The 14,467-nt window shown below is 34.5% G+C and overlaps 1 protein-coding gene across 2 annotated transcripts; it reads left to right on the top strand.

The window, feature by feature from the left end:
- The first annotated feature begins 2,373 nt into the window (after nt 1-2,373).
- On the top strand, nt 2,374-8,765 carry LOC113393702 (protein nessun dorma). 2 transcript variants are annotated; one of them, XM_026630723.2, is made up of 10 exons: nt 2,374-2,494; nt 2,934-3,114; nt 3,395-3,608; nt 3,914-4,143; nt 4,783-4,943; nt 5,628-5,838; nt 6,383-6,555; nt 6,639-6,746; nt 7,104-7,261; nt 7,861-8,765. In XM_026630723.2, the coding sequence occupies exons 2-10, from the start codon at nt 2,934-2,936 to the stop codon at nt 7,955-7,957; spliced, it is 1,533 nt and encodes a 510-aa protein (XP_026486508.2). In that variant the 5' UTR covers nt 2,374-2,494; the 3' UTR covers nt 7,958-8,765. The 2 variants fall into 2 exon arrangements, with proteins under 2 accessions (XP_026486508.2, XP_064074394.1); XM_064218324.1 differs by having other exon boundaries at nt 7,104-7,267; nt 7,861-7,921.
- The last annotated feature ends 5,702 nt before the right edge of the window (nt 8,766-14,467 follow it).

Below are 14,467 nucleotides of genomic sequence, written 5' to 3'. Positions count from 1 at the left end.
GGTACTTGGAGTAACAAGTTTATTCTTGTTTCTAGTGTTAATAGAATGTACGTCACAATTTCTGGGAAAATCATTTATGTTTTTGCGTACATAAATAACATTATCAAAAATAAATTGAGAAGCGACAGTCATTATTTTAATTTCTTTAAATTTACCTCTTAACTAATCTTTTGGGCCCAGGTTATAAATTGCACGAATAGTCCTCTTCTGCAGTACAAAAATGGTATTAATGTCAGCTGCATTACCCCAGAGTAGGATGCCATACAACATTATATTGTGGAAATAACTGAAGTACACAAGGCGGGCCGTATCCACATCAGTCAAAAGTCTAATTTTTTTTACCGCATAGGCTGCAGAGCTGAGTCTATTCGCCAATTTATTTATATGGGGACCCCATTGGAGCTTAGAGTTTATTGTCTAAAACATCTAATGCTTCCCCGTTTAATAGTACACTCGTTTTGACACATCTTACATTGGGAGTAGTGAATTTAATACATTTTGTCTTTTTACTATTTAACATTAAATTATTAACACTGAACCAATATACTATTTCAGAGAGAGCATTGTTCACATCGTCAAATATTGAAAGACGTCTTATTATTTTAAAAATTAAAGAAGTATCATCAGCAAACAATACTATCTCGAGTCACCTAGGAGATCCGGCAGGTCATTTATATAAACAAGGAAGAGAAATGGTCCAAGAATTGATCCTTCAGACACCCTCACAGTAACTAGAGACCCGGGAAATCTCTTTCCATTTACATGAACCCTCTGAATCCGATTGCTCAGATACGAAATCAGAAGACTGAGTGCAGTGTCCCTAATTCCATAATGACCAAATGACTTCCTGACCAAAGTTGATCGTGTTGCAAATATAGATATACCTACCAGTCTATACTAATATTATAAATCTGTCTGATATGCTTTCATTGCTAAAACACTGAACTGAATTTAATGACATTTGGTACGAACCAAGCTTGAACCCCTAGGGAACTTATTTATAATTAAAACCTAACAGTCAAAAACTAGTAGGTAGTACATAAACCTCCACGTCAGTACCTACCTGAATACGGTCAGATAATGTATACGAGTACATTACGTAAAAAAAAAGTTTAATTCGATATCTTTCTGGGCGATTTTTGTCATATGGTGTAACAGATGGATATTATCAATTTCATTTGGTATTCTCTTAACGTTTCTTGTAGATATTATGATTGTCATTGTTATTTACAAGATGTCCTCGGACCAGTTACGTGGCCTTAGTAAATTTTCTAGGTTAATCGCTTCACCTGTGTTTTAATACTATATTTACGTAATTAAGTATTGTGGAATAGTCAAGACTTGGGCTATTATTTAGCATTAGATACAATGTTAAACATATTTATTTGATCCAGTTTTTATAAGTAAACATGTTTTTAATAACAAATTATACGATATAAGAAAATCCGACATTATTTATTGATCGGAAAAATCTTTCAGGCTCTTTGGTGGAGCGCCTGATCATAGACGTCGTATTCCATATCCGCCAGCGCTTCAACTCTTTTGTGCTTCGCGGCGCGTTCGCTTAAAATCACTCCAATGTTGTATATTACTATAAGAATAAAAATATAAAAATGTAATTTATTTCACTCGAGCTTTATTCATTTTGCTACGTAAATTAAATGGCCGATACCGTTATTTACATTTTAATTCATTACAAGGCTCGTCTTATTCGTTGTTAATGGAAGTAATACTTCATATTTTAAATTGAATAGAGATAGGTTATGTAACGTAATTAAAGTAAAAGCAACCTCTTCTCCAATCTTTTGGGGAGAAGGTTTGAGCATTATAGACGAAATTAAATTTGACACATGCAGAATTCCTCAAGATGTTTTCTTTCAGTTTCTACCCAGAAGGCTATGCTATGTTAGAGTAAGTTTAATGCCGGCGAACTCTGAAGTAATAATCCTAATAATCACAATATAGTGTTAATAGCAACCAAACAAGACTAAGAACTTAAGGGTTTTAGTCTTAAGAAAATCACGGTTCTTGACTACTAAGAATCTTATATGAAACTTTCTGTTTTCTGACCATGTAGCAGATATTCTTAAACTTATTTTTATACAATAGATTCACCGCCAAGCAGCAATACTCAGTATTGTCGTATTTCGGTTTGAAGGTTGAGTGAGCCAGTGTACGAAATTAATTTTTAATCAAAATTATTTAACATAGTACAAAATAACAAAATTCGCACTCTCTGTTTATAGTATTAGTATATAGTCACTAAAGATAGTAATACTCTTTTGGATGTTCATTTTTTAAAGATTAGATTTAATTATAAATAATTTTATAAAATGTTTATAATACATAAAAGTGGCAACTCTGAAGTTATACGTCATAACAACAAAAATTTAAGTTTAAACTTCAAGTTCAAACGGCGTTATTTGTTTTTGATAATTAAAATTTTCTTATTTTATAAAAGTATAAAGTTAACGCAAATAATATTCTTTTAAGAGTAAGTTTCCTAATAAAACCAAAACAAACAATACAAATAGCAATAAAATTAAATAAAACACACTTGCTTAAAGTTTGTGCTAATGACTCATACTTAACGCTCCTAGTTTTATTACCGGCCGTTTTCTAAAGCATTCGTAAATGTAACCTAAATATGTAATAAGGATGCAATTATTAAGCTATTTATCAGACTATATAGTTTTCATTATGTTGCACATTACTCTAGAACGGTATACGTCCTAGTGAGAAGCAATTTTGTTTACTCTAATAATAAAATTTTTAGTACTCTTTGATCAGAAACTCAGTTATGGTATAGTTTTATCAATAATTTAAATAAAGAACTTTATAAATTAAACTTCAAAAATTATATCTCGTTACAGTGTTAAACATTTCATAAAAATCGCTTTGAAATCATATAACATCTAAACTTTTTACTTCAGATGCCGACAGTATATACATTCAGCCGCAGTGATAATGATATCCTACAGGAACTCCTTCGAGTGTTCAGTTCAGGAAGAGGTACTGCTAAGGAACAATGGACTTTACAAGCGGAAGTTCTCGTGGAACCTGTTGGCTGGGATGCTTTGTGGAAATTATCTAAAGAATTTTGCAAAAAATTTGGTAAGTTAAAATAGTGTGTTTATTTTCATTTTAAAGTTAAATTATAGCCTTGGACTGATATTTATTTGCACTATAAATTCTTAAATAAAGAAAATAATTCAAGTTTACTATAAAGAAGTTATTTGACAATATTTTTTATGTTAAATATGAATGTGAGATTAACAATTTTTATGCTGCACCTTTTTAAATACAGATACTTTATATTTAATTTACTATTCATTATAAATAATATATGTTTATATGAATGAAAACCTAAGAACATTTTTAATTTAATTTTTAGAAGTAAGATTTCCATGCATAGCATGTGTTTCGGTCACTTCAGTTGACTTTGAGGAGCTCTCTGCTCAAGTGGATGTGTTGAGTGTCCAGCATGAGGCAGTGTCTTTACCCGAAAACGTTATGGACGTCCCACTCACAGAACTCTGGCCAACGGTGAAACAGCGTGAGCAGTGTGTGAATGCTTCTAGCACAGCTGAATTTATAGATTTGATGAGGTAGGTTAAATAACAGCAAAATATATACAAGATTGCTTAGACAAAAAAAGTATGGAATCTACATTTGATTTGTTGCTTATTGTAAATAGGTATACCTAGTTTTAACATTACTTATGAATATGATAATGTTTTTTTTATCATTATAACATATTCTTCAGCATGACATGCCTCGGCATCAGCCTACACCAACTGTTGAGACTGTTGTTTGTTCTTCTGGACTTCTGCTTCTAGTGCTACTGCAACTAACTTGTAAAAAAATGATATATAATTTTTTTTTAAATAAAAATCAAATTCCAATGTTTCAGATTTTATTATCAAAACATTTGGATGCCGTGGGACGATCAGGATGATAAAGTCCTACTTCCAAATACAATAGAAGACAGGATGAATCTATGGATGGAACTGCACAATGGGTCTATACCAAACTGTATATCTCGTTCAATAACGTTGTTACGTAATAGTGCTATCAACGCTCATGAGAAATTAAGAGAACTGGATTCTTCATTATGTGAAGGAGATATTGCTGATGAAGATGGTAAATTGACATATTCATTACTTACATTATCGTAACTAGGATTTATACTGGTATATAGAATGGTAAAATTGGTGATTGGTAATTTTTAATGGAATTCATTAAAATTGATGGCTTCAATCAAGTTAGAGAGACTTAATATAACAGTGTCAGCTCGGTAGCCAATCTTACCAGAGACTACGTAACTATGTTGGTTAACATGACAGATTATAGTGGACAGGTGTGTGTGTTGACACCGGTGCACTCTCTAATACCTGACTCATGTTCTGATGGTACAGCAAATCCGAAGCATGGTAGTGCACCCACTTCCAACTCCCAGACTCTGCTCTTGAAAAACCTTATATTAGCTTGACCTCCGTGGTCGAGTAGTGTGTACACCGGTTTTCATTGGTATGCCACTTCGAGGTCCCAAGTTACTTATTATTATTAGTTAAACCTGAGGTTTTTACCCCAGGATTTGTGCCCTTATATCTAGCCATAATACTAATGAAGCAGTCAAATCAATAGTCTGAAAGATATAACTACTAGACTAAACAAGTACTTGCAATTTATATATGTACAGTTGTGTGTACAATATATAGGTATGTAGAAACTGTACTTGTTGGTCGTGTATCTGATTTGAAAATGTTATTAAATTTTCAGACTCCCTTCTGCCACCAAATTACATTTCTCTGTGTGCAGAGATGAATGCAAGATTAGATGGACTCATGTCTAAATGGACTCTGTATGAGAATCCATTAATAAGGGAACAGTATCTTGCAAAAGCAAGAAGTAAATGGCAAAAACACAAGAGTAAAAGGAATGTAAGTAACTTATCCCACGTTACTTGGTCTAACAGTAATCCATGTGGATAGATAAATAAATAAAGGTATCTGTGTCATTTCACAATATCTGCCTGTATTATAGTTAATGTGACAAGGTACCTCCAAATCTTTGCTTTGTTAATATAAATGTATATGTGACCAATGTGAGGTATGTACTGTATATATGTACATAATATTTTACAAAGAATATCAACATATTGTACACCTTTGTCTACCTAGAAACTACAAACTATTATAATATGAAATTTCCAGACAAATTGGAATAGTAATTTTAGCTAGTATCTGAGAGGTAGTTACTTAGTGGTAGGGTTTTGTGCAAACCCAATCGGGGTATGTACCACCCACAAATTATAAATTTATCACCACATAGAAATGCTTACTACTGTTGTGTTTCGGTTTGAAAGATCATTGAGACAGTGCAACTAAAAGTACAAGGAACATTTCATATTAGTTCCCAAGGTTGGGTGCATTTGTAATTTATGAAATGGTTATTTTTTCTTACATTGCCAATGTCTGGGCTGTGGCGACCACTCACCATCAGGTGGCACATTTGCCAATTTGCCTAATTATTCAAGCTTAAAATAAAGTAATCAAAGAACCTCTTTGATAATATAAGTAATTATTGAGTTATATAGTAAATTTCAGTGTTAAATATTTATACAGGTTGTTGCTTTATGGCATGGAGGCAATAAAACAGACTTTGAGAACATATCAAAATTTCTTTGCTCTCAACTTACAAACGACCACAGCCTCTCTGTAATGGTGTCTGCGGAGGAAGGATTGTCGCTGGAACCGGATGAAGTTGTAATATGTGATAAAGAATACGAAATCCCAGAAATGCCATTGTCTCAAATATCATTTTGCAGCTTTAATGGTATGTACAGTAATTACAGGCACATGGGACTTAGTTCCCATGGTTATTTATCAATTTTATTCATTTGTATTCAGTGTATATATACAATTAAAATTACATACTTGAGGAATCCTTCCAATAATGATAAATCTGTTCATTAAATAAATCAGTTGAAAAAGTTGAATTGAAATATTGTCCATTATTTATTTTTTTATTGTTAAGTTTACTTAATAATAATAAGTAATAAATGTTTATTTCATCAATAACCAACACAGTACAATAACATCACAAAGGTTGACTTCTTCTTTTGAGTGCCATGAGCTTCCGCGCCAGAAGAAGTCGCTCTTCCGTAACGCACTCATAGTTTTATTCAGTTATAAGATGAAACAAGCGAAGAATTACAAAAATACTAATGAAAATAGTTAATGGTAGTAACGCGCGCCCGTGTGTGTGTCTCTCTGTGTGTGTGTGTGTGTGTGTATGTGTATGTGTGTGAGTATGTATGTAAATTTCGCATTACTTGATTAAATACATTTGTTTTGATGTTTTATTTAATATGTTCCAGGAGCAACACTCAAAGCAACGGACATGCGATCCTGTTTACTCATGTTAAGCGAAGATTGCAGGATACGAGACTTAACGTTACACTGTGCACTTGTCAACACTGTTATAGTCATGAGATCTGGGACGCTGCATGTCAAGAATTGCATGTTAATCGACGATTCGAAGAGTTTTCAGGTAATTTATGATTTTCAAATGCTATACTAATAGCCTGCATGTGGCAAATGACTGGTATTTTATAAATTTTATTTTCTTTTCAGAGCGATTTTGCGCAGGGCATCGTTGCAATGTCCGGAGCTGATATCGTTTTAGAAGATTGTACATTTGAAAATTTCTATTCTGGAATTGTTGTACATAAAGGAGCTAAGGTTTGTTTATTTTTTAAGTCTACTTTGCAAACTGTCTGGCAATGTACACACTCCCGTGCCTCGAAAAGCACACTACGCGTCCTAAGTCTGAACTATTTCCGGTCTCGTCGGATTTGGCGGCTGATCGGCAACTTACTCTTTGTGCAAATCTGTCCGGGTAGCCATCACCCACTCATCGTATTATGTTCTATCGCCAAACGGCAATACATCGTGATGGTGTGTTCCCGGTTTAGGGGTGAGTGAGCCAGTGTAACTTCATCGCATAAAAAAAAAATGCCCTGAGTTTGCGTGCATACGCACTATGTAATTTGTTGACTCGTTTGGGTGAGAAAGTGAAAGGAGTTTTTCATCCTGCAGGTGGAGCTCCGCAACTGCTTGATAAGGAAGTGCGGCGTCGGCATCCAGATGTACTCCGGCGCGCGCGTGCGCCTCGACGGCTCCGCGCTGCGCGACTGCGCCGAGCGCTGCGTGCGCTGCGAGCGGGACGCGGGCGCCGGCGCGGGGGGGGGCGCGCTGTGAGTGTGACAGAGATAGATGCAACGCTTTTGTACTTCTGCTGTGGTAGAGTCCACTTGTTAAGAGCGGCACGGTTTGATCTTAGACTTGTCGATATCTTTACTTATAAAATAGTTTCAATTGTTACATGGGACATCTGTTCATTACACCACATGAGCATTCGCTAAGAAGGGAAGTCTCGAATTTTGTAAAGTTTAACTTTGTATAAGATTCATATAATACATTACATTACATTAGCAGCCTGTAAATTTCCCACTGCTGAGCTAAGGCGAGGAGGCCTTCCCTTTAAGGAGAAGGTATAGAGTATATTCCACCGCGGTGCTCCAATGCGGGTTGGTGGAATACATGAATGCATGTTTCCTCACGATGTTTTCCTTAACCGCCGAGCACGAGATGAATTATAAACACAAATTAAACACATGAAAATTCAGTGGTGCCTGCCTGGGTTTGAACCCGAAATCATCGGTTAAGATGCACGCGTTCTAACTACTGGGCCATCTCGGCTCTCATCTCGGCAGATTCATGTAATATATGTCTTCAATTCAACATATAATTATCAATATAAATTTATTATTAATTGTTGTATCTTTGTTTTCAGTATGGATGGTCTGCAAATAACATCAAATTGCAAAATTGGATCCGGTAACTTGGAGGAGGAGGTTTTGATCGTACAGCAAGATGTAAACTTAGCTTAGATATATTTCTCATTATTATTGCGTAGAAGATTTGTTATTAAAGTATGTTGTTTAGTTATTCGTTATATTAAACAAGGCAATGTACTTTAGCGCTTATTTCGCTGGGCGTTAATTATATTTTATATATATAAAAATGTTTAATATTATTTTGTTTTTCAAGTTTTACTATAAGGAGCACTATAAGTTTGCCGGTCTGAAGTCAGACACACGATAATCGATATACGTAAATCTAAACGCAGAATATGCGTGTTCATTTCTTTAATATTATTTCTGGGAAACCAATTTTTTTTCATAGCTTTACTTAATGTTAACTGGTAACACAGAACTGTAATGAGTACAAACTACTTTGTGACATGAACCGTCAGCTAACTGAACAACGGTACGATGACTTGGGAATGTAATTCCACTGGCTCACTTAGCATTTTAACGTTTAATTATCGGCGTGTATCAGCAGAGTGACGCTCGTTCGTACAAGACGTCTCAGGGTGCGTGAGATGACTTAAGTCAAAATAAAGTTTGGCTAAATTCCACGAATATATTCAGACCACAAAGCTTAAGAATACTTTTACATGTAAAATATATTTAGTGTTTTAATTCAAGGGATTTTTGACTTTATAGACTAGAATATAATGTCCAATTTACCATTTTATTTGAGAGCTTTAATTTATTTTAGTTCGCTGCTGTATGAAAGCCATTTTATTAATTGAAATATGATATTATTTTAATGTTGTTAGAGCTAAGTTTGATTCGAGATGTTCTTTTTGTATTTATAGTTTCAGGAATTAAAACTAAATTAATTTAATATGAATGCGTTTTATTTCATCATCATGAAAAATATTTTTGTATAGTTTTAAATATATATATGTATGTTACCGTAAGATTACAAACATCGTTAGATTACAATGTATCTCGTCAGATTGTAAACTGTCGAAATATTGTGAACCTATATTTCGCTATATTGTAATCTATCGAAGTTAAACTGTTATAGTCCAAGAACCAGTGATCGGCAGACTTACGGTATAGTAGCAAGCTCCATATTACTGCCAGGTATACTGCTTTACCTGCTGTTGGTGAAATGGAGGTTCACTATTCCCATCGAGGGTTCCTTTGAGCGTGCGATGGAGTCGAAAAGCATAAAAATTGACTTTCAAAACGTGATCGCAGCAAGTCTGCCCTTTTGATATCTTAAAATATATAGAAAACTTCAATGGCAGACACTTACTCCGGTTCCTTCTATATTTTTTTTATAATTTCAAAGCTACTTAAATTTAACAAAAATTTACGTTATTTCAGTAAGGCTGAAATTTATATATATTATTATTATATACATATATCTAAAAAAGCAGACACGTAGTTCGATTCTAAGACGCAGGCAGACCAGATAATACTCCTCAGTCGTGTTAATAAAGGTGCATGATTTCGATTCTCTCGTATTTTGGACTTATTATTACCTGAGTTTACTTGAGTTTGTTTACAAACAATCACAGTTAGTCTAAACTTGTGAGTTTCAAAAAAACACGTGAATTTAGCAATTAAGTGCGTTCTGCTGTCGTTCTACATAACGAAGGCAAATACGAACGTGAGATTGTTTCACAACTGAAGTTATCGAAGACTTGTGTTCGTAGCACAATAACTCGATACAGGGAGACAGGCAGATTTCAAGATCATCCACGGTCGGTAAGGCCGAAGGCTACCACGTTTAGTGAAGATAATCGATGATCAGCGGCGGCCTTACCCATTGCGAAGCTCCGGGTAACAGGTCTTTGCGAGGCCCTTTGTCCTACGGAAAAGTACCTGCATATGTGATGCGAAAGTTGGTCTGGTTGTTTGATAGGTATTCATTATGTTTGGTAAGAAATGTTAAAGTTGTAAAAATAAATAAATGTTGAGTTTTAAAATATTTTACTTACATTGAGAGATTTACAAAATTAACAAATACAGAGATGTTAGCCACTGATAAATATTAAAATTGATGTTTGCGGCTTTCACTAAGACTAAAATCTTTAGTTACAGCACAATAATCTAACGAATGAGTTACGTCATTTTCGATTGACAGAATAGCAAGGTCTGAAAGTCGGTCTTTTGTCACCGAATTTCTTAATTATTTTAAAATCTTAATAAATAATTAGGAACAAAATCAAGTCTTAAATAAATAAGAAATATAGTAAAAAAACATTTTCTTTTTTATTTGCTCGACGCGAGGCGAGGCCCCTGCAAGCGCGAGGCCCCGGGCGATTGCCCTGTTCACCACCCCCTAAGGCCGCCAATGTCGATGATGAATGATCGAAAATCGGTTTAAAACGAAGAATTTACGTTCGACGCAGTGGCCAAGAAAAGATGATGTTGCACTGTGTAGTCCCAGCAATCAAGCATGGTGGTGGCTCAATTATGGTCTGGGGTTGATTCTCTAGCCAATAAACTGGCGATTTGATCAAAATTGAAGGAATTCTGAAAAAAGGAACTGTAAAAACATTTTAGAACATAATAAACACGCATACAATCAGTAACATAATTAAAGATAAAATGAAAAGAAATAATTTTTTGGAATACTGTACATAAGTATCTAACGAAAAAAAAACAAGTATATTTGTTTTTTTTTCGTTAGATACTATCAGCACAAGTTAAAGATGGTATAAATATACATATATACTAAAAACTGATTGACAAGGTCTTCGACCAGCACGTCGGATGAGACTTTAGGCTCTACGCCCTACCTACTACCTACCAGACGGGCCAGAAATGACAATTTATTATTTTCATATTATCTTATTTATTTATTTTTATATATTCATTGTGAACAAAGTAAATGAACGTAGGATGTATAATAGGTATAATAGATTGACATTTAATCGGCTGGGTGAAGGGCGTCGTTTCGTAATTGAACGGGCGTTTCATTGAATGGGAAATTTGGTCAGCTGTCTGCAACATAAAAATATTTATATTTATTGATTAATTATCCAAAAATGATGCATTGCTTAACAGAAACTTTTGTTACTAATCAGCCGTACAAATATTGACATAGGTTAATTATTTTTGTATCAATATAAATAAATCGTTCGGTAATAATATATCTATGGGAGATATGCCAATAAATATTGTTGTCTTTCTGTGTTCGACAGAACATTATAAATTATAAATTTTTCTATGTCTAAGTCTCAGTTTCTTTGACTGGCTTTATAATATTTGACGGCTACGTTCGAGATAGGATCTTTGGCGGAGGGAAAGGGATATAGAGGCCATAAATTGGAAAATAAGGTTTTAAAAATTGATGATTTATAATAATATTTTTCCTTTTTTTTATGGAATCGGTAGGCGGACGAGCAAATGGGCCACCTGATGGTAAGTGGTCATCACCGCCCATAGACAATGACGCTGTAAGAAATATTATCCATTCCTTACATCTCCAATGCGCCTCCAACCTTGGGAACTAAGATGTTATATCCCTTGTGCCTGTAGTTACACTGGCTCACTCACTCTTCAAACCAAAACAACTTTATTTAAATATGGTGACGGCATACCTAACTAATGTAGTAAAATTAATTGTTATTATTAATAAAATTACGTTGCTCTAGAACGGTATATACGGTACATATACCAAAATAATATATTTAACATTTTTTGTCTGTCTGTCGGTTTGTTCCAGCTAATCTCTGGAACAGCTGGACCAATTTTGACAGGGCTTTCACTGGGACCTGATATAATCGTGTTTGTTATTTTCCCATGATGATGATGTCCTGACCGATTTAGGTCTCGGCGGCCAATATAAGACACCAGCTGACTATGCCGGACATATTATAGTACACAAGAGTTTGCGCAACACAGGGGCACTCTCTATTCCCACACTCCCATAATCCGATGGGACCGCAAATCCGACACGACCGGAAAAAATTCAGGCGCAGGACCAACGGCTTCTCGCGCTTTCCGAGGCACTGGAGTATAGAAACTTCCAACTTCGAGGCTCTGGGCTGCTAGTTGTTACCAAGAATTATTCGAGTGGGACACCCATTTGTATGCCCTAGCAGGGAAATTAAGTAGTAACCATTTATGTCATTAAAATAATTCGAAAACTCACAGATATAAGTACCGCTGAACTAGTTTATTTTAGAAATTTTCAGTCTTATGTCATATGGAATGTTGTTATGGACTAATGCTGCAGATATTGAATATGGACTCGGGGCCGTGGATGTATTGGACCTACCATTGGGGTTAATGCCCATAGGAGCCACGCTGGGCATGCGGGTTTTAAGACTAAATTAATAAATAAATCTTATAGTTCATTATTTCCTTTTTGACTGGGGTTCCATCACAGGACTGATTGAACACTAATTATCAATAATAAAACATCATAATTATCAATAAACATACATCAAATTTATTTTTAATCTCTTATTTCAATTTTTTTATTGAATCTTATCGATAGATAATTACCAAACAAAAGAATCGGTTGACGAGCAGAGGAGGAAAAGGTCTTTGATTTACTTTGTCTTTGCTTGTTCAGATCATGGTAGTTGTCGCCCGCGGTTACGCTCGCGTTTTAGGTTTTGGTCTTTAGGTATTAGGGATATAAGTTTAATAAATTCAAAAACATTTCAATTAGAATAAAATACTTTTATTTTAACACAATATATTTAATCGGCACAAGATAACCCCGTTTAGCTCCGAGTTTGACACCAGTCTACCCCCCTTTTTTACCAACTACCTCCCGTCACATCAAAATGACCTTTTGGATGAGCGGACCGCTCATCCAAAGCTCGAACGTGATTGGCCGCTTTTTGTACCAGCCAATCACGATGCAACAGTGTTACCATCTCTGAATCAGAATAACATAAATAAATATCATCAAATAATTTTAAATACATACATGTAGTAGAAGTAGGAGTTCAATCTTGCTTCATACCAAAATTCATTAAATTGTGTTCAGTGGTTTGGTTGAGAAAGAGCAACAGACAAAATAACATTATACCCTGTAAAAGTTAGCTTGATCTTTTTACAGACGGGCTAGTGATGGGAAACAGAAAATATCTAGTAGTCAAAAAAATAACGTTTTAAAATACTTGTAACTGTGACGAGATGGTGCGGGTGTATTATGTGTGAAATTCTTTATAGCACTAGACCTATAAAGCTATAAAATATTGGGTAGATAAGCGACGGTGGATTATTATTCATAATAAGTACCTATTTAATATTTCAGGGTTATTTTAGGACCTCCCGCCAAATTTAAATAGGTGGTTCAGACCATGAAAGTAAACAACTTTCCCAAAGAAACACGGGTCGAAAAGTGAAAAAATAATTCAGACCTTCCATACGAAATCGACCACGTGACGAGCAGTTTTCTATGAGGGTCGAATTTTTGTCGTGACAATAACTTAACAATGATCTTTAATAATGGATTTTTATAATCGATATTTGTTATAGTTACTGCCTGTTATTCGTGTCCCATTCGTCCGACCGATGTAACATTGTACAAGCGTCTATTATTTTCAGTGTTCCTATTTAAATTTTACTTTGAAGCAATAAAAAGTCTTAATATTTTCGGATAACGCTTGAATCTTCAGAGACTTTTGTGTTACATATATGTATTTTTTTTAATATTTTTACAATTTTTAAAATCATTAAGTTAGGAAAATAATATGTTCGTCATTGCAAAGTTATGTCGATCAGAAAAATTTTCATCTGCCAAAAAGATCAAGCTAACTTGTACAGGATAATGTTAGTATTAGTACGAGATCCGGCTGCAGAATCAGTGTATCCATCGAGTGTTTGCTAAAAACCAAATCTTTACACATATTTATGAATAGAAGAATTTATATCTACCAGGTTGCCTATCAAAATGTGGCCGCTTGTATTTTTAATTAAATTATTAATAATTCTTATTCCGTCAAAAATGTTATTGACTTGCTGGCTGTTAAACATAGTAAATATTAAAAGTACGGTGAAAGAGAGCTACCGCGTAACATCACTAGTCAGACGATAGCGATTGCCAGCTGTCGGACGCAATGGTATTCTAATAAATAGATATGCTATACACTTACTAAACAACAGAAAAAAGTGTTCCGCGCCGGGGGCCGTTTATTTTACATTTCGCTGCAAGTAAAAAGGAAAGCTTGATAAAAACAATAGGAATGAAAGAGACAACAAGATGTTTTAATTGCGTGTGAATGTAAACAAATACTATTCGGGCCATCAATCACCGCACGTTGCCATCGTAGACTAACAAATTCATTAGGCAGAAGGTACAAACCGCGTATACAGAATCTGTAGCCGGGATTTGTGCCTATATAACAAATAAATAGTATAAAAGGTACGTGAAATATTTAAGACCTTTTAAAAAGAAAGAAATACACATATTATAAAAACAATCATACACTTTCGAAATGATTCAATTTATTTCTTTTCTGTCTCTTAGAGAGCATTTTAATTTCGGGATTATTTTTATGAGCGGAATAAATTTAGTTGAGTAAGCTGTTCTTTCAATATCACGGCTATGTTGGCAACACGTCTTTTATTTTG

The sequence above is a fragment of the Vanessa tameamea genome, chromosome 21, assembly GCF_037043105.1.
Source record: "Vanessa tameamea isolate UH-Manoa-2023 chromosome 21, ilVanTame1 primary haplotype, whole genome shotgun sequence".
NCBI classification, from domain to species: domain Eukaryota; kingdom Metazoa; phylum Arthropoda; class Insecta; order Lepidoptera; family Nymphalidae; genus Vanessa; species Vanessa tameamea.
This window is presented reverse-complemented; position numbering and strand designations above follow the sequence as displayed.